This window comes from Melanostigma gelatinosum (assembly GCF_949748355.1).
Source record: "Melanostigma gelatinosum genome assembly, chromosome: 12".
Classification (NCBI taxonomy): domain Eukaryota; kingdom Metazoa; phylum Chordata; class Actinopteri; order Perciformes; family Zoarcidae; genus Melanostigma; species Melanostigma gelatinosum.
Genome location: NC_136645.1, coordinates 27,756,382 through 27,777,907, shown reverse-complemented (window position 1 = coordinate 27,777,907; position 21,526 = coordinate 27,756,382). Strand labels below are relative to the sequence as shown.

At 43.1% G+C, this 21,526-nt stretch overlaps 1 protein-coding gene across 1 annotated transcript; it reads left to right on the top strand.

Annotated features, from left to right (window-relative positions):
* Positions 1–11,668: 11,668 nt before the first annotated feature.
* On the top strand, positions 11,669–14,992 carry chchd1 (coiled-coil-helix-coiled-coil-helix domain containing 1). The gene is made up of 3 exons (XM_079280042.1): positions 11,669–11,968; positions 13,400–13,518; positions 14,070–14,992. Exons 1-3 carry the CDS (start codon positions 11,830–11,832, stop codon positions 14,178–14,180), a joined length of 369 nt encoding a protein of 122 aa, XP_079136168.1. The 5' UTR covers positions 11,669–11,829; the 3' UTR covers positions 14,181–14,992.
* The last annotated feature ends 6,534 nt before the right edge of the window (positions 14,993–21,526 follow it).

Sequence of the window (21,526 nt, the reverse complement as noted above, 5' to 3'; positions counted from 1 at the left end):
GCCCTGCAGCGCATAGTGAACACAGCTGGAAGGATCATTGGTGCCTCACTCCCCTCCCTGCAGGACATATATGACACTCGCCTCATCCGCAAAGTGACCATGATTGTGCGCGACTCCAGCCACCCCTCACACAGTCTCTTCAGCCTCCTGCCCTCTGGGGGAAGATACCGGAGCCTCCGTGCTCGCACCACCAGACTCTCAAACAGCTTCGTCCACCAGGCTGTTAGGAAACTCTCTGCCTCCTCTCTTTAAGACTCCCCATGTCCGACTGCTGCTAAATACAGAATGATGGTTTCTTTCTTAATGTATGTGTTGTCTCAATGTTTTTGAATCTATTTGCACTGTATTCACTTTATATGTTGGACTGGAGAGAAACGTTTTTTCAACTCCTCTGTATGTTCGGTACATATTGAGGAATTGACAATGAAGCTAACTTTGAACTTTGATGATTAGGCTTAGCCTCATGTGTCTCCTGAGTGTGTCTACTGATTGTTCTCATTCATTTCACCTGTGCTCAATCACCTGCCCCTGGCTCTTTCCTCTGCCAACCCCACACTGCACTCATTCAACTCACCTGCCTGCAATCTACTCATCACCCCACACACACACATGGACTCCCCTGCTTTCCCTGTTCCGGTTGTCAGATCGTCATTGTTCATCCCCTTGTGCTCTTCGTGTCTCCTGTGCTGATCCCTCGTGTTTGTTCAATGGTTTTTGACTTTGCCTGTTTTGTTTTTTGCTCGCTCCCTCTTGGAGTTGCTTTAAGTTCTTGTTTATTACTTTTTTGGTGACCAGTAAAAGACCTTGTTTTCAACTTCACCTCGTCTCTGCTCTTGAGTCTTTGCTCTGCCCCAGAATCACGACAGAACGATCTGACCATGACAGACTCCGCAGAGAATAGCGCCATGCCCTTCGCTCTCCAGACGTAAGGGGAAAATGTGATTGATTCAAAGATAATTTGTTGTCATTATGCAACAATGGGTTGCTCATCAAAACACAGTTGTAGCCCATCTGCTCCTGGACTGTAAACCGCTGCAACAAAACAATTCTCTGGGCAGTTAATGTAGCCGGCATCTTAAAATTTAAAATTCAACATCAGGGAAACATTGTCCATCAACTTTGACTGTGTTTGAGCACCGCCTCCTCTCGTTCCACCGGAGTCCTGCGCTCTGCCCATCAAGTGCAACTTGATCTGGGATGCCTTGATGGAGGCAGGACTTTGTAAAAAGACAGTCATCGACCTCCCATTGTTGTGTTTGATGAACTTCATGCTTCCGCACAATATCTATACGAGTATAGAGACAGTTGCCGTTGTTAGATCCTGGGTACTTCTGGCCCGATACGGGGCTACTTACTGACTCAGCTCTCTATTAAAAGATTGTCGAGCTGGTGTTCTTGCGAGGGAACTCGCCTGGCTCTTCTAACTGCCGTTACTCCCGACGTCTACCCTGCTTCCTCCGGTCTGAGTGCACTCGGTCGAGGGGCCACCCTGACCCCGGGCGCTCCTACCAGTTGCGTCGGTTATGGCAGCTTCCCTCTTATGGATCCGTGCTCTTGGTAAATGCCAGGTTAGGTTTTAACGGCTAGGATTACTTCTTGCTAAAACCGTAAGGGGTTGTTAAGTGGATTCAGTCTCTAGGATAACCTTTCAGAACTCAGTTGTTAGACATACAATGGCTTTAACTTTTTACTGCCACGAGGAACTTTTTACTACTTGAGCAAATGAATGCACTTGAGAAATTTACTTTAAATGCAGATTAGATATTTATTGCAGGTTATATTTGGTTAGTTTGCAAGGGTTAAAGCTACAGCTCACATAAAATGTCACTTCACTTGATTCGTTAATTTAATTTTCTTCTCTGATTATACTCATTAGTTTTAGTTGCCGAGACGGCTCGGTTGGAGCTGGATGTTCAATGGTGCGATGAAAAAGGTTCTTTTGGAGTTGTTAGGAGCGAAGGTCTGGCCAGACCCTCGGTCTCCTCCTGCTCTGCAACGGAGTTCGTCCAACAGTCCACAAAACTCAGTACAAAGTCTTTCTCGGGCTGCTGCATCTTCTCCGTTGTCCAGATGTTAAGAGTCGAGCAGTGGGGAGAGGAAAACCTCCGTCTTTAAATCTTCTTGTCCACGAACAGCGGTGTTCTTTCCGTGAACAGAGACGAAGTCCTCAATACATCAGTTGCAATCGTCCGTATCTTCTCATCTGGTGCATTTGGACAGCACGCGTGTTGAAATCCCAGCTTGCAGCAAGCAAACCACTTCTTTTATTCATCATTTGGGCTGTTAGCCCCCCTCCTGCTCAATACATGCTCTCATCCCCCCCACCCTCTGGAAAGGATGTTGGGTTCGAACATGTCCATATAAGTCCAGGCTTCCTGCCTCTGACTCATCTCTTGCAACAGTCTTCTCCTAATTTCTGCAAGTCATCCTGACAAGCACTTTTCTTACATCGCAGCTCCGGTCACACAGAACATTTGTTAATCAGTTTTTACATTTGTTAAATCGGTTTGGTTAGTACACATTTGCTTATAAAATGATTATTGATCTCATCCTTCATCATTATTGTGCTTTGTGTCTTTTCTTCTCAACCATCATTATTTCCCCATCCCTTGAAGCCAACACCCTGCTTACTTCCTCTTTCTCCGTACTTTCTACACTCAGACTGCACTATACTCAGATACACATATTATTATCAGGTTTACATTTGTTAAATCACTCTATGTATTAAATATTTGTTATGTAACGATCATACACTTTATCTTTCGATTACACTTTAACTATTGATTTATGATTATATGCTTTTTATATCCTGACCTTCCCCTGATCGTGTATGCATGTTTTCGAGGCAGCTCTGTGGGCTCAACTCTTCTTGACATCCCCTTCTTGAGGTCACAGGCTGCCTCGCCTTAGCTAGTAGGAATCTCACAGGAAGTTTTCGTCGGCCAGGGCAGTGATGACGAGCACGTCGTCCTCTGGTGAAGACGGTCCTGATGCCTGCTCCCAGCTGTCGATCACCACTAGGTGATGAAGGTTAACCTTGTTAACTTCTCCACACGGCATGTACCGCATATGCATGCATCCATAACCTTCATCGGTTTATGGCGCATGCGGTTAAACTCTTTTCTTTCTCCTGTGACCCGGAGTGGTTTCTGGTCTCCGGGTCCCTGCCATGCAACGGCTAGGGTGGTCGGCAGCAGGCAGACCACACAGTCATTCTTAATTTCTCTCCATTGCAACACTTCTTTTTTCTCCGGAGAGAAATCACTTCTTGCACAACCCAACTTCCTCAGGGCTCTTCCTGCCCAGAGCCCCGTAGTACTCCTTCTCATGTTAACCACCCCTTTGACATTGGCCACTCTGACGTAGGGTGGTAAATCTTGTATGTTGGTGGCCATTCTTGAGTTCCTGGTTTTCTCCTAATGCGGAACTGGCTTCAGCTGCCCTACTCCTTGGATTCCTCTTTTCTTAATGGTGAGTCCTCCCCTCCCTTTGTCCTCTCCTTCCTGCGTTGTATCGACCACACAACTCAGTTTAGGATTCTGCGGACTTCTTTTTCCGGAATCCAGAGTCGCTGCTTTTCCAGTTCCCTTTGCGTTGGAACGGTGACTGCATATCCTAGTGCGCCATGCACTGCCTGCACCACCTCCTCCACGCTCTCTTCTGGGACTACCCTTCCTTTGGGCAATTCTTCCCACTTCTCGATCCCAACAAAGACAATTTGTGTCATCTGGACGAAACGATCCACTTCTTCGTTTCCTTGCCAGTGAATTTCTTCTCGCGTGTGGGCCCTCTGGTGCACCACTTCGAGCTCCAGCGCCGTCCTCCTCCTGGTCCGCGCTGCCGTCTGCTGCCGGGTCCTGGGTCGATGTCGCTGGCACGTCCTGCTGAGTCGTCGTCGTCTGCGGGCTGCCTTCGTCGCCATCGGGTCCTCTCTGCCGTCCGGTGGCGATTCCTTCATCTGGGCCGCTGGCTCGTCCCGCTGGGTCGCCTCCGTCTGCCGGCCGGTCCCTGGAACATCTGGTCTGTTCTGCTGCACTTGCATCTTGGACTTTGTCTTTGTCTTTGTTGTCTCGAGTCGCCTTCCTCCCAAAGCCTCTCGTCGCGCGTTGAGGAAGGGATGGGATCAGGCTCTGGCCCCTCTACAGGTCGGGCGAGTCTGGTCGATGCTCCCCGTCGCCTGCGGCTTCTCCTGTGCTGGCTTGTAAATACCACACACAGCTTCGATGCGTGGATGTCTCGCCATCGGACTTCTTCGTGGCTTGGGCAGCTTTACTTTCTACCCAACGCCTCACCTCAGGTCTTTTCGTACACGAACGACAGCCTCTCTTGGCTGCCGGGGTTCTTCTTTTGGACTCAACGTACTCCTTTTCCGTCGAGCCCCACGTTATGGGCGCCACATGTTAGATCCTGGGTACTTCTGGCCCGATACGGGGCTACTTACTGACTCAGCTCTCTATTAAAAGATTGTCGAGCTGGTGTTCTTGCGAGGGAACTCGCCTGGCTCTTCTAACTGCCGTTACTCCCGACGTCTACCCTGCTTCCTCCGGTCTGAGTGCACTCGGTCGAGGGGCCACCCTGACCCCGGGCGCTCCTACCAGTCGCGTCGGTTATGGCAGCTTCCCTCTTATGGATCCGTGCTCTTGGTAAATGCCAGGTTAGGTTTTAACGGCTAGGATTACTTCTTGCTAAAACCGTAAGGGGTTGTTAAGTGGATTCAGTCTCTAGGATAACCTTTCAGAACTCAGTTGTTAGACATACAATGGCTTTAACTTTTTACTGCCACGAGGAACTTTTTACTACTTGAGCAAATGAATGCACTTGAGAAATTTACTTTAAATGCAGATTAGATATTTATTGCAGGTTATATTTGGTTAGTTTGCAAGGGTTAAAGCTACAGCTCACATAAAATGTCACTTCACTTGATTCGTTAATTTAATTTTCTTCTCTGATTATACTCATTAGTTTTAGTTGCCGAGACGGCTCGGTTGGAGCTGGATGTTCAATGGTGCGATGAAAAAGGTTCTTTTGGAGTTGTTAGGAGCGAAGGTCTGGCCAGACCCTCGGTCTCCTCCTGCTCTGCAACGGAGTTCGTCCAACAGTCCACAAAACTCAGTACAAAGTCTTTCTCGGGCTGCTGCATCTTCTCCGTTGTCCAGATGTTAAGAGTCGAGCAGTGGGGAGAGGAAAACCTCCGTCTTTAAATCTTCTTGTCCACGAACAGCGGTGTTCTTTCCGTGAACAGAGACGAAGTCCTCAATACATCAGTTGCAATCGTCCGTATCTTCTCATCTGGTGCATTTGGACAGCACGCGTGTTGAAATCCCAGCTTGCAGCAAGCAAACCACTTCTTTTATTCATCATTTGGGCTGTTAGCCCCCCTCCTGCTCAATACATGCTCTCATCCCCCCCACCCTCTGGAAAGGATGTTGGGTTCGAACATGTCCATATAAGTCCAGGCTTCCTGCCTCTGACTCATCTCTTGCAACAGTCTTCTCCTAATTTCTGCAAGTCATCCTGACAAGCACTTTTCTTACATCGCAGCTCCGGTCACACAGAACATTTGTTAATCAGTTTTTACATTTGTTAAATCGGTTTGGTTAGTACACATTTGCTTATAAAATGATTATTGATCTCATCCTTCATCATTATTGTGCTTTGTGTCTTTTCTTCTCAACCATCATTATTTCCCCATCCCTTGAAGCCAACACCCTGCTTACTTCCTCTTTCTCCGTACTTTCTACACTCAGACTGCACTATACTCAGATACACATATTATTATCAGGTTTACATTTGTTAAATCACTCTATGTATTAAATATTTGTTATGTAACGATCATACACTTTATCTTTCGATTACACTTTAACTATTGATTTATGATTATATGCTTTTTATATCCTGACCTTCCCCTGATCGTGTATGCATGTTTTCGAGGCAGCTCTGTGGGCTCAACTCTTCTTGACACCGTCTACGTGTTTTCGAGATGTGGTTAAACCGCTTGCTCAATATAAGCAACACTCTTGTATTACTGGGGTTTGGGACAGCAATTCTCCAGGACAGAGACCAACAGGCCTCAGGGAAGATAACTGGAGGAGGCATGTGTTTGTGCATAAACAGCAAATGCTGCAAAAGCTATATGGCGAGACACACTACAAACACACCTAACACCGAGCTCCTGTTGCTTTTAGTAAGGCCCACATGTTTGACGATGATTCAGAGAGACCATGGTTTACATCCGCTTAGATGTAAATTATAAGGTGCCCACAGAGATTCTTTACCAACGTGTCCAGGATCCAGAACTATCTCCCCAGATGCATTGAAAATAATATTTGCTGACTTTAATGGTGGCTCACCTGCATCGGATAGATTTAGCAAACAAAACTGTTCGGTTAGTTTTAGGAACATAAAACTACTTGCTTAGTTTGAAACAATACTACTTGGTTAGTATTAGGAATCAAAACTACTTGGTTAGGCTTCGGAAAAGTTCATGATTTCTATTAAAATAACTACTTTTGTACATAACTGGTATTAGAAACGTACCAAAATGACGTTACAAAGCTACTGTAAAATCAGTAGTGATGGCGAGATGAAGCCTCTTGAGGCCTCGCAACACTTCAGCCAATTGGTTCGAGAAAGGGTTCATTACTCGATGCTTCATGTGCACACGATACCACCTACTGGCCAAGTGTATAATCACAGGCAGCTGTATCTGAACCACATAATGTGATGCATTGAATTGTTGTGTCTGTTATGGCTGTTGGGAATGACTGAATTACAAAAATGTATGACCAAATAATTTCTGTACATAAATGATCACATATGTGCATAATAAAATATTTTTATATATTTTTTGAATGTATTCTGTGTGTGAATTTTCCCAAAATGGGAGTATCATATGATATGGCAGGTTGTGTAATGATGTTATTATGTCACTTTAGGAAAATGGCATGGGCTTAAGCAGGCAGAGGACAGTGAAAGTGCTTGTGGAACTAGGAAGAGGGGACTGAATATGCTTGTGGAACTTGGACAGTGATGTACAGGACAGGGGACATTTGATTCATTTTTATTCAGAAATAACAGTTTCTCAACAGTGTTTGGTTTTAAACGATTCCTTTTTTTTGACACGACCTCTCCGGCCTTTGAAAACACCCTTTCACAGGCTACAGAAGATGCTGGCGTGCACAAAAACGCAAACACAAATGCCCTGAATCCAACATCATCCACAATACTGAAGGGCTGTGTGTCCGTCACTATCATGGAGACGAGGGCTTCATCCAGCTCTTGTTTTCTGGTGGCTGGTTAAAAGAGAATAAATACAGTGTCTGTTACCTGTCTTAATTTGCACAATACACAAAAGTGAACAGGGAAAAATTGTGATGGTGCATTTGTAATATTGTAATGACTTACAATGGCTGGCTGAAGCTCCAGTTTCCTCCTTATTCTCATGCATAAGGTAATGCCTTAGCATGGATGAGGTGTTGTTATTGTACCCCAGCTCCTTGGAGCACAATAAACACCTCACCTTTGAATAAAAGAAGAAACTGTGAAAAATACAGTTCTTGATAAGCAAACCTAATGTGTCTGAAATAGAGTTAGCTTTAGCTTACCTTATTAGGAGTTATCAAATCAAAGTGTTCCCACACAGGGGAAATCCTCCTCTTCCTAGCTGGCTCCATCACCTATCCTTCTCTCCTCACTCTCCTAACTCTCCAAACTATCTCTCTCTCTCTAAACTCTCCAAACTATATAAACGCTATCCAAACTATCTCTCTCTCTCTAAACTCTCCAAACTATCCAAACTCTCAACTGACCGCAACTCTCCACCAACAACCCACATTTTGAATGGAGCCTGAGGGGTTTATATTGCTGTCGAACCTCCCGGCAAACTCTGAACCACTTCCCGAAGCAGTCACGTGGTACAGCCGGGCAGCGAGGCTTCGGACGTCATAATTTTTGGCTCCTCCCCTACATGAAGCAAGCCTCGATACGCGCTTCAAGGAAACGCCCCCTCCATTACTCGACACACGCTTCGAAGCGTCGGCACATCTCGTAACATCACTAAAAATCAGTCAACGTGAACTTGGTTTCACACTATGTGGTCTCCTGGAGAAACGTCCTGTGGTTGTTTGCATGCTCTCATGGGCAGCTCTAACTCCACAGGTCCTGTACTACATCGTTCAGTCTTTTCACATGTTTTCAGATATTATTGTATACTGTGTTCTCTCAGATGCTCCGATTTTACTTAACAGTGATAATGTGCTAATGAAAACAATGACTTGTTTCTCACATCTTTATTATCATCCATGTTTTGGTCAGGCAGCAAGAAATGACAGAAAGGATTTGCCATCACTGTTGATGACTCGCAACAATATCTGAGCTGTGTCTGCTGCTTTTCAGGCTCTGCTGTAAAAGGAGAATGTTCCTGCGGTTTCTGGCACATTGACTCACTTCCCTGCTAACATAACATCAAAACTATGTCATAATTATATAGACATATGTTTTGAGTTTGAACCTGACTCATCAGTAAATATTTTAGTGGATCAGTTCATAACTGTGTAATGATCGAATGATTCGAAAGCATCAGGGCTGAAGTTAGATATCCTTGCTTCTATGTGTAATGTATTGTTTCATCTGCATTGTTAGTGTAGTGACGTGTAAATCCTAACGGTGTGGATTTGTCTGCTCGGGGTTAACATAAGAGGGTCAATGGCTTCATAAGCACATCTGAAAGAATGCTCAAACACTGTCAGCGTGATTCATCAGTCCACTTGAATCCTCACAAAAGATTCTTTAAAACAACTTCTGTTGCTTTGTGTTTCTGTGTCAGAGGTCTTGAAGGTTAAAAGTTCAACTCCGGCTTCTGTCCTCGCCTTTACCCAGTGTTGTTGAGTGAAGATCGAATGATAATACAAGCTCTGACACACTTCGAAGCCTTGCTGTCACGTGCGCTTCCTGGTAAGAGAAGACAAATTGACTTGATTTGTGGTGTGTGCCGACCGTACTGGTGAGCAGAGTCAGATCACTGAGGAACTGATCCTGGCACAGAATCAAGTACTGGTGAGCAGAGTCAGATCACTGAGGAACTGATCCTGGCACAGAATCAAGCCCATATTTCTCGCAGTGTAGCACATGTCCTCCAGGTGAAGAACGTGCAGAGACACAGAGAATACCACACAGCTTCCAGACAGACGCTGGCAGGAATCTGCCAGCGTGTTCACCTCTGGAAACCTGAGGACAGAAGGTGAACACAAACAGTTTCCAACATCATGTGAAGGGGTCGCTCATAGTGATGAACCAGAGAATTATCAGCTGATTAATGCTCATAATCACTTGTCATTCAAAAACACAAATATTCACATCAGAAGCATTAAAGTGCAATGACCCAATCTAACCAACTACAGGTGTGAAACACCCTTAAACAGTCATTGTGTGGGTGTGTTGTTTCCTCTGAGGGCTGATGCTTTAAAGCTGAACCTGATCTCCATTTGACATGGTACCAACTCTAAGACATGCTGACGCTGCATCCGTGCTGAACATCTTGCCCTCAGACACGGGCTGATGTTACGACTTGCCCTGCATTCTCCCTGAATGTCATGTAGCCATGGGCCATATGCAAGATGAATGCAGGGAAGAGGAATTTTTCCACTGGAAACTGAACACAACCATTTCTTTCAACATGGATTGTATTCAAGGCGTTAGTCTTCTTCTACCACCAGTTGTTCTTTGAGTTCTTCTTCTCTCTCCTCATGTCATTTTGGCAAAAAGTGTGTTGTTTACACTGCTACAATACATACCCCTTAGTATGTCTTTCATGTGTATTTCAGGATTTATTCCACACAGAGTTGTGTAGCCTTGACACAGGGACACGGTTTTTGTGTTTTCCACATTTGAAGCTTGTTTCTTTATGCCTTGCATGTGTTGTCAAATTGATGAATGTCTGTTTCAGTGCAATGAGCTCTCTCATTGATCAATCAAAGATCAATCAAAGATTGGGAATGCATTTTGTTCTTTGTGTTGCTCACATTGTGTTCGAGAGAACTGTGCACTGTAAAGCTAATCAAAGTTAGTATTTCATTATTATTAAGATTTTATTTGTACAGGGACAGTTCACATTAATCGACAGCACACATTAATAAAAACATGACTGTAAATGTGACAGTGTTAGCTAAAAAAGCTAATTTTCAACCGTTGTCCCTGGGCACGGTGTTAAAAGCCGCTAAAAACATTTAAACATTTAAAAACTGTTTAAAAAGACAACAACACAAAAACAAGCAAACAGAGCTGTGCAATACAATCCTGCAGACACAGGATCAAACATGACAGACAAGCAGGCAGGCAGGCAGACAGACAGACAGGCAGACAGACAGACAGACAGACAGGCAGACAGGCAGACAGGCAGACAGGCAGGCTACATACGGACATGGCAGGCATGAGACTGTTAGTGCTGACACACCTGGTTGTTAATGAGCCAGGCTTTGAGGTTGTGTGTGAAGAACCTGTATGTGGTGCTCTGTCTTATGTGTGATGGGAGAGTGTTCCAGGTGACGGAAGCTGTGACAGAGTATGATAGCTGGCTGAACTTGCTTCTCCTGCCTGGGACCACTAGGTCCCCGCGAGCTGTTGCTCTGGTTAGTCTGCTATTGGTCTTTTGTGTTATGAAAGTGCTCAACGGGGGAGGTGCAAGGCCATTAAGAATTTTAAAGGTTAAGCAGCTGTTATGGAATTTGACAAGACTATCCCAACACAGAAGATGGTATTTGGGCAAGATGTTGCAAATGTGGTAGTGTCTGGGCTTGATGTCAAGTACCTTGATAGCCTGCTTATAGACGGACTGTAGGGGCTTCAGGGTTGTGTTGTGAGTGTGTGACCAGGTGGTTAGACAGTAAGTGATATGAGGGAGGATTAGGACTCAGGGTAAAACGAATGTCAACACGATAGAGTTCAACAACAGAAAATAACATCACAATATAAGACCCAATGAAACATAAACACATGACATACAAACATAAATCTGCCAGGACAATTTTATTGGTCGGCTCTTGTATTCTGTCAAATTCATATACAGAATTCAATCAATCATCTCCATTCATTTTTTCGCTAATCAATTTGAAATGTGATACTTAGAATAATAAAGCACAGATAGTTGATTTTATTTGTAATTCCGTACAGAGGAGGGATTATGGAAGAAAATAATATTGTGTTGGTTGCATCTGCAGTTGATGGTCCGTATGGTAGCCTACCATCAGAGGCTTCATCTCACTTCACCAGACTGAAGCTGAACACAATTCTGACAAGCCATTATGAACTCTGACGTCATGTGTATGAACAGATGAAAACAACGCATTTTCATACGAAAGTAAAGTTCATGTCAGATCTCAGTCGGGTTATTATACCGCTAAATATGTCGCTATTATATCGGTTATGACAAGGAGGCAAGGCATGGGAAACTGCCAGCCAACCACAGCAGTGGTGAATAACTGTTTTATTAATATTATTATCATTAGTCGTATTGGTGGTAAAGCATCCTCTAATATGATGTCATTTCAATCTGTTTTCGTGTTACAGAGTCCTTTTCATCGTCGTATTGCTCATGCTGGGTAGGAGTGACAGTTACGACAGCGGCTGGTTGTCGTACATCGATGTGTTTTACGACACTGAAGTGTGACTTACGGCAAAACATGGCGCCACGCCGTTGAGCTTGATGAAGGGATGAACTGAAGACTATTCGCTTGTCCCGTCTTTTTTCGTTCACAGAGAGGTCCACGCGGTGCAGCAGCTCTCTCTGAGCCCCGGCACGGTGAGTGAGGAGCGGGAGACTGCTGGTAGAGAGACATGGCGGCGCAGGGAGGCATCTTGTTCCAGGAGAAGGTCAGCAGGTTACTCAGCGGACACAACGGGAAACCAGTCCTGAAACCAAACAGGACTCTGGCTCTGAGAGATGCGGTAGCGAACCGCAAACCCAAGAAAGGAGGTATGACTTGCGTGAGCCGGTGTCTTCCGATGCAGGGTTACTTCCGTGAGGTCCGCAGTAGAGACACGAACATAACATGCCACCGTGGATAACGACACAATGAATTTCAAAGAACGTAAAACCAATCAACGTGTATACCAGTTCAGGACGCATGTTGTACAGATCGAGGAACATGAACGTTTGGCTGATACAATAGTTCTTGATTGGCTCTTACATCAGTCTGTCAACACTTTCTGACAGACTGATACTGTTTCCTCATCAAAGGTCCCCAACATCACAGTAATGTCTAACCTGTTCTATGATTTAGTGCCATATATATATATAGATATATATCTATATATCTATATATCGATAGATAGATAGATAGATAGATATATAGATATATACACACACACACACACACACACTGAAGTAGCCAACAGTTGTATAAACGTCTGTATGTAGTCAACAACTGTCATCTTAAATGAAGAACGTTCACTTCAATAATATCTCAACAATATTTATTGTAAGTTTTCAAATTGAACTGGATGAATTATAAATAATACATAATCTAATAATATATCAATGTTTGGTGTGGTTAGTTTGTTAAAACAGTGGTAGTTAGTTTGTTAGGACAGTGGTAGTTAGTTTGTTACGATAGTGTTAGTTAGTTTGTTTAGACTCTGGTAGTTATTTAAGACAGTGGTAGTTCGTTAGTTAGGACAGTGGTAGTTAGTTAACACAGTGGTAGTTCGTTTGTTTAGACTCTGGTAGTTATTTAAGACAGTGGTAGTTCGTTAGTTAGGACAGTGGTAGTTAGTTAACACAGTGGTAGTTCGTTTGTTTAGACTCTGGTAGTTATTTAGGACAGTGGTAGTTAGTTATTTCAGACAGTGGTAGTTAGTTAGTTAGGACAGTGGTAGTTAGTTAACACAGTGGTAGTTAGTTTGTTTAGACTCTGGTAGTTATTTAAGACAGTGGTAGTTAGTTATTTAGGACAGTGGTAGTTAGTTATTTAAGACAGGGGTAGTTAGTTAGTTAACACAGTGATAGTTCGTTTGTTTAGACTCTGGTAGTTATTTAAGACAGTGGTAGTTAGTTATTTAGGACAGTGGTAGTTAGTTATTTAAGACAGGGGAAGTTAGTTATTTAGGACAGTGGTAGTTAGTTATTTAGGACAGTGGTAGTTAGTTATTTAGGACAGTGGTAGTTAGTTATTTAAGACAGGGGTAGTTAGTTATTTAGGACAGTGGTAGTTAGTTATTTAAGACGGGTAGTTAGTTATTTAGGACAGTGGTAGTTAGTTATTTAGGACAGTGGTAGTTAGTTATTTAAGACAGGGGTAGTTAGTTAGTTAGGACTGTGTCAGTTGGTTTTCTAAGACTCTGGTAGTTGTGCTGGTCCCACGTGGACTAGGTACGGCAGGGTAAACATGGAACTGTCTCTCCACAGAGGCCACCTGTATCACAGAGATGTCGTTCCTGATGGCCTGTTGGAAGCAGAACAACTTCATGGACGGTCTGTGCTCTACTGAGATGAACTCCTTCTACTCCTGTGTTGGGAAGGCTCAGGTATGTTTAATTACACAGCAACACAACTGACACACTAACTGGTTTGTGCTCTAACATGACATGCGTTTACTATTTTAATCAGGCTGAGAAGAGGAATGATAGATCGATACTTTATTTGTCCCCAGGGGGAAATGTGTTTGTAGCAGCAGCAAACAAAGTTACAGAGTAAACATAAAAATATGAAGTATGAAAGATGCTCAATATATACAATGCACGATTCTACGGCTCCTCTGAAGTGGTTTTGTCCAGAGGTGATGATGAAAGTAACTAAGGAGGGAGCCACCTCGGATCAGGTAGCAGGTGACACGTGTTAATGTTGTTGCTGCCTCAGTGAGCTGATGAATGATATATTATGGAACGGGTCTCACAGTTTCCTTGGTCTCCACAGCGTGTGCTCAGTACACACAGCTGGACTCACATGAGACATTTAGATATCAAAGTATGCTGACTTTCTCCTCACAGAGCGGTGAAGAAAGCTTCCTTTAGTTGTACTTAATGAACACATTACTCACTAAAAAGCACTGCTAAATCATCATCATCCTCTTTCACAGGCTGCGATGAAGAGTAAATCTGAACAGACCAGCCTGCAGGGAGGACGTCTGCACCCGAAACTAGCCACCACCCTGCTGAAGAGATATCCCAACCTGCGCACAGAGATCTAGGAGATGGACTTTTAACGCGTAGCTTTTACACGGACCTGAAATGTGCACGATGTCATCATGTGAAGGAGTTATCAGCTACTGTATGAGTCTACAATGGGATGCCATATACATGTGTTGAATAAATAAAGGAAGGAGCAGAAAGAAGCGCACTGCAGCACTCCTTCAATACGTGAGCTCATTCAGTCACTTCACAGCCTTTGTATTCACAGCACACTGTTTCATGGTCTGGATGTGTAATGGCCTCAGTTGGCTCTTATGAGCGCGATGCCATTTCATCTCAATCCAATTTAGCAGAGTGGTCTCATTCGTGGACGTGATGGAATTCTTCTTCTTGGGTTTCACGGCTCCTGGCTGGGAGTTTACCGGAATCTCTGAATGCCTCGTCATTCCTGTGGAGACTGAGATCGGTGCCTGAAATAACATCAGCAGCCTGCCGGACCGATAGATTTCTGCTAATCACCGCTCAGTGTGGCTCCTCAATGGATTTTGACAGTTTCTTTCTTTCAGACTGTGCCCAGTTCCACGCTACACACTCATTCAAGGCAGGTTTCCAGTCTCTAGTGTATCCACAGTATAAAGTGACAGCATCCAGAAAGTCTGTGTGACTATTGAAAAAGGGTTTCTGTTGAATGCTCCGGTTCTCCCACATTACAATCCACAAAGCAACATGGAGGACAGAATGCTGGTTGATCAGCTGCTGGAACATCTGGAACACAAAGCCTTTAGTTTTCTCTTGAGGAAGTTGACATTTCAAAGTGTTTGTTGCACATGCTGTCATTTCAAAATGTACCAAAATAAATCTGGCACATTGATTGATTTGTAGACTCTCACTGACTAATGAATACAGTGTACAAACGAACTGACCACGGCAGGTGTGTGGCATGGGATTGGGACAGCCTGTTCTGGCAGCACAAGTCTGACTGGGTCTGGTCCAGGGGGGCTTCAAAGTCTCAGACAGGCCCCCCTCACACAAAGCTGGAATCCCAAAGACACTCAGTGCTGCTGTTTGACATAACAGGGGTCCTGACTAAGGGGTCCTTGGGTGTTTATTGGTTCCGGACCAGCGTGGTAACGGGACACCGGCTGTTAAAGCTGACCGTTCTCACACCGTGGACCTTTAAATGAAACGCAAGTACAGACACACAGTGTATGGCGTTAATCATCACAGGACATTGGTTTAAAAGCTCACAGCGGATGTTATGTTTCATTAAGTACTTCATTTACATGCTATTTTTTTATCAGCCTTATTGTTGGAATGCTGTTAAGCATTCCAACAATACCATCAATATTATTACTACCACCACTGCTATTACTATCACTACTACTATTACTTAAACTACAACTGCTACTACTGCTATTCATGCTACTACCAGTACTAATACTACTACAGCTATTGGTACGACTGCTACTAGTACTACTACTACTGCTACTTCAAATACTGCCATTACTTTTACTACTACTACGACTCCTGTTATATTAAATACCACGACCACTACTACAGCTATTACTACTACTACTGATACACGGCTACTACTTCTAAATACTAATACTTCTACTACTAATGATACTTCTACTACGACTTCTACTACTACTATTACAAATATCACTACTGCTACTACTTATTCTAATGCTACTAATACTTCTACTACTAATAATACTTCAACTATAACTTCTACGACTATTACTACAAATATCACTACTTCTGAAATTTGTTTAAGCTACAGAAATTGTTCAAATATCAAAATGTTCAGCTCTTTCAGGAGAGGGGTGCTTTGACTTTTCATATTTGTAATCTTTAAACTTTTTGAATTAAGCTTTTTGCAATTTTCTTTTGAATGGGATCTCTATGGAGAAAATCTTCAAATCCTGTTATACTTTAACTTTCAAAGCCTTCTTCTTCCTCATACTTTCAGCTACAGACACCATAGTTAGACATTTCAACTAGAAGGTTTTTCAGCAGTGCAGTTTAAATGCTTTCTGGCTTCAACATTTTTCAGACAGATATTCTCCCATTTCTTAATTTCCAGCAATTTTTTCACAATTAATTTCAGCTTTCAGCATTCCAATGCATTTTCAGCAGGAAATGCATTTTCTAGTTCAACTTCTATTTCTTCCGTCGCACCTCTTCTCCTTCATATTTTAAGCTACAGAAACCGTTCAACTATTAAAATGTTCAGCTCTTTCACCAGAGGTCTGCTATGACTTTTCATATTTCTAACCTTTAAACATTTTGAATTATTAAGCTTTTTATTTTCAATGGGATCTCTATGGAGAATATTTTCAAATCCTCTTAAACTTCTTCAACTTTCAAATCCTTCAACTTCCTCATACTTTTAGCGACAGACACCATTTCAACTTTCAAATGTTGAGAAAACCCTCAACTATTGCCAACATGATTCAGCTTTTTGATATCTTTTAAACTTTTTGAACTGCAGCAATTCAACATTTATGATTTTTCAGCCCTTTTCTGACTTTATAATGGATGTGTATTGCGCAGCTTAGAGTGCGTGATTTCACCGCTCGAGTGAAGAGCAGCTTGAGATTCTTGTGAAAACAACATTTGTATTTTGCCACTGTGTCCATAATCTTCACTCTTCATGCATAATTTCTGGATGTAGAAGTAGCTACCATTTCTAGATCGCCAGTTAAGCCACATTTTTTACACTACAGACACAATTTTTACAGGATCTGTTTCTCAAGGTATCCTTCCTCTGAATTGTTAATATCGGAGCAATAGGAGCTACGGTTATGGGAGTTTTGAGGATTTGTTTGAGAGGTGTTTCCCTGTTTTATCTCCATGAAATGGCTTCAGGCACACAGGTGTTCGCGATTGAGCCAATTAGTGATGTTGGTAAACACACAGACTCACAGACACACGCGCACATACACTCCTCTCCCTCTCTGTGTGTCTTTGTGTACAGTCATTCAGGTCTTAGGAATCTTTAGAGGTCTTTCCCCCCTCCTCCACCCCCCCCCCCCCCACACACACACACACGCCATTTAAAAAATAAAAACCCCACAGAATGAATCCTAACTGAAATGCTTGTGATGAGCCTGTCATTTAATAACCGGTTTGTGTTTATCTAACATTATGATTCTGTCTCTTCTCCCCCTCTCCCCCCACACCCCATTTCAAAATAAAAGCCCCAGAGAGTGGATTCTAACTGAACTGCTTGTGATGAAGCCTGTCATTTAATAACCTCTGTTTATGTGTGTCAAACATGATGATTATGTCTCCTCTCCCCTCCCTCCCCCACCCTTTCAAAATAAAAGCCTCAGGGATTAACTGTATTTTAACGTTTAGCTCAAAATTAGGCTTTTTTGTTGAAATAATGAATGCTCTTACTAATACTGCGACAAACACTACTACTGCTGCTAATATTTCTAGTATTACTGCTACTATTACTACTACTGCTATTACTGCTACCATAAATATTATTACTACCACTACTGCTATTACTACCACTACCACTACTATTATTACTTATACCAAAACTGTTACGACTGCTACTACCAGTACTAATACTACTACAGCTATTAGTACGACTGCTACTAGTACGACTACTCCTGCTACTTCAAAAACTGACTTCACTATTACTACTACTACTACTACTTATTCTACTACTACTGTTATGTTAAATACTACGACCACTACTACAGCTATTACTACGACTACTGATACTACTACTTCTACTACTTCTTCTAATTACTAATACTTCGACTACAACTTCTACGACAAATATCACTACTGCTACAACTAGTACTTATTCAAATGCTACTAATACTTATACTGCTAATAATACTTCTACTACAACTATACAACTTCTACTACTACTACAACAAATATCACTACCGCTGGAATTCTTTTAAGCTACAGAAACCGTTCGAATATCAAAATGTTCAGCTCTTTCAGGAGAGGTGTGATATGACTTCATATTTGTAATCTTTCAACTTTTTGAATTATTAAGCTTTTTGCAATTTTTAAAAAATTGGATATCTATTTTCAGCAATGTTTTTGAGATTCATTTCAGCTTTCAGCATGTCAACGCATTTTCAGCAGGAAATGCATTTTCTAGTTGTGTTTATTATTATAGTTGTGTTCTCATTCCTGGAAGGATTAGAACACTAACGATGTGAATAATAATGGTGCTGTGATGTTTTCTGAGTCACTGTGAGAACCTCACTCTGGGAAAGTCTCTGTAACCAAGACACGCACACACACATACACACACACACACACACACACACACACACACACACACACACACATTGATAACTAGTGTAATAACTAATGTGACATTCACTGAAGCTCTGCACCGGTCCTCCCTCTCTCCTCGTGGTCCAGTACGTCACTGTCCGATCATATTCTGTCTTCCGGTATTTTGCTGAGGGGTTCTGACACTTGACACCTGGCTGCCAAACCTCCAAACACACGATAACACAAACACCGTGTTTGATCAGTTTGTCTTCTGGGTTGGATCCTCTAACTGTTCAGGAAGGTTCTTTGGATAGAAGAGCAGTTGAATGTTCGTCAGTGAGTAAGGCTCCACTGATAACGTTTTTATATGGTTGAATCAAAGCAGAGACTGAGCTTTTTAGGATGGGCCAACAACACTGGATCCTACATTTCCCACAATGCAACTCATTAGCATCTTTAATTGGACTGTGATATCTTGTGAAGTGGCTGTGCTGCTCACTGAACCTGTGACCTCTCCTCCTGAGCTCATCATGGTTTGTGAAACGAGGAGCTTTTCAACTTCTCATCACCTTCATCATAAGCAGCATTATTATTTATAGTATTATGGTTATTTATAGTGTTCTTTTCTCAGTGTCGAGCGCAGGTGTGGGACAGACTTACTATGAAAACCAGTTACCACGACTAAATATCAAGGACCAATACTTTATGAATCCAACTGTTATACAACATGTGATTACCTCAGAAAGAGCGGACAGTGCACAGGCTCCATCTCAGCAGCAGCAGTAAAGCACTCTTGTGTCAGGCATTATAATATTGTAACTTTTACTGAAGTACAGGCTGACATCAATTTTATGATTTTTTTCATCATTGAAGACGAACGTTTTCACTGACGTTGCTCCAGTCTTTGTGCTCAGCTCTAGTAAACTGTAGAAAGCCAGCGAGTCTGAGATTGGACTGTTCCTTGGATGCTCGTGACCTTCCTCGTGACCTCCCTCCATGTATTTCTAGCAGACATATCATTTTGATGATGAAGCTGTGATGTGCTGATTTAGATTTCGTGTGTTGTCTGAGGATCAGGACAGATTCGTACTATGCTTGCACAACCCATTGTCAGAATGTGGTGTTTTGGTTTATCTGCCCGTCATCATACAGAACCATTTCCCCTCCCTGCTTATCACTTCTTCCCAAACACGCAGACCTCAGAGGAAACTCCTCCACAGCCCGCAGCAATCACTGTGATCAACACACCACGATGTCATTATTAACCATGTGAACAATAGTCTGAGACAAATTGAACTGATTGACGTCTCATAAACTAGAAGTGTATATCTTCTCTAGCATCATTGTGAGATGCTCATTACACACAGTTCAGATCCTCTCCACTGGGGCAATATTTGGCTTTGATCAAAGGGGGGTACCCACATCTCAAAACGTTGACTTCTTGTGTTCATAAATAACAAGAAAAGACTTACTGGACAAAAGTCACATGTATGACCTGCAGTCTCAATCTCCAGTACACTTTCACCACACCAATAAATGTAGCATACGGTCCACATCTGAGACGCCAAGAATGGAAAGAATGAGTTTTTGAGAAGTGAAATGTCGCTGGCCAACAGGTTTTAGGTGAAGCTATTTGTACCTTTGCGTGCGTTGTTACCCGAGAACGACAGTTCTAGCTTGTGTGTCTGCTGGTGATGATGTGGAGACTCCACACTGGGTCACTTAGAAAGCTCATCAGCCACTGATACTGTCTCTGCATCAAAATGATTTAAAAACTCCATGATGATGAAATCATCAATAAAAAACATGAACATAGATCCCCAGTTCTATCCCAAACACACTGACAGGAAGCCGCCCACATGGAGATAAACTGGTGCTGTGAGGCGACGGCATGGAACAGGTTGGACAGCTCCTGGTGCTGAATTGAGGTTGAATTTCTTCAATTGAAGCAAACATCTAATTCCCCTGTACTGTTGAACCAAAAGAGATGAGCCTGTTTCAAACATCAATAACCAGATTAAAAGACTCTGAAAACCGCTTCTGCATCTCAGTTTGGGCTGAAAGGGTGCAGGTTTGGAAGATGTAGACATTTAGGATGTAGGAAGGGTCTCAAGACAGATGCTATTTAGTTGCATCATGGGAAGTTTAGGATCCACTGTTTCGGAGCTTGACTTTTAGGGATAAAAAGATCTGGATATCTCGGCCATTGATGCTCTCACTTTGACCAACAAGTCGAACACCTTTAGGGAAGTACAAAAACAGAGAAGTACTTTTATATCTAGGTAACGGGGGTATGGGTCTGAGCTGGTGTTACCCCCCACTAGTAAGACACAAACACATTGCTGTGTTGTCTGTTCTGTCTAATACATTCCATTCCGTTATCCAAACCGCTTATCCTATTCAGGGTCACTGGAGCCGATCCAGCTGACATCGGGCGAAGGCAGGGTTCACCCTGGACAGGTCGCCAGTTTATCGCAGGGCACATGTTGAGACAGACAAACATTCACGCTCACATTCACACCTATACGGGCAATTTTGAGTCTCCAAATAACCTAAACTGCATGTCTTTGGACTGTGGGAGGAACCCGGAGGGAACCCAGAGGGAACCCACGCTGCCACGGGGAGAACGTGCAAACTCCAGACAGAAGGACCGCCCGGATCGGGGATCGAACCCCGGCCCCTCTTGCTGTGAGGTGACAGTGCAGATGTTGACATACTGAGCTGCACAAGACAGCACTCAATCCCTAATAACTCTACATTTTAGCTGCAGCTCAGTGTTGACATTGCACATTCTCTTGTTCATAAACGGCTTTGTACACACCATCCAAAATGCAAATCACTACTCAGTAGAGTGCCTTTGAAAACCACCCCAGTGCCTGGAGGTGCTTTCTGTTTTTGTTGATCTGAGAAAATGCCGCAATCTTTGACATCCGACTCCTGAGTCCAGAGGCTTCTGAGGCCTCTGCCCCAAGAGGCCCACTGGAGAGGTTTGATGATACGATCGAGGATCAAGCTCTAGGATCCTCTGTGTTTGTGAGAGATTGCCAGAAAAAACAAATGTGCCCGTTAAAATCCAGCCGATCAGGCCTCTCTGATGTGAGAGAGCTCGTGGACTCGCCCTGCTTATCTCAGTCTGTGGTCCGTGTTA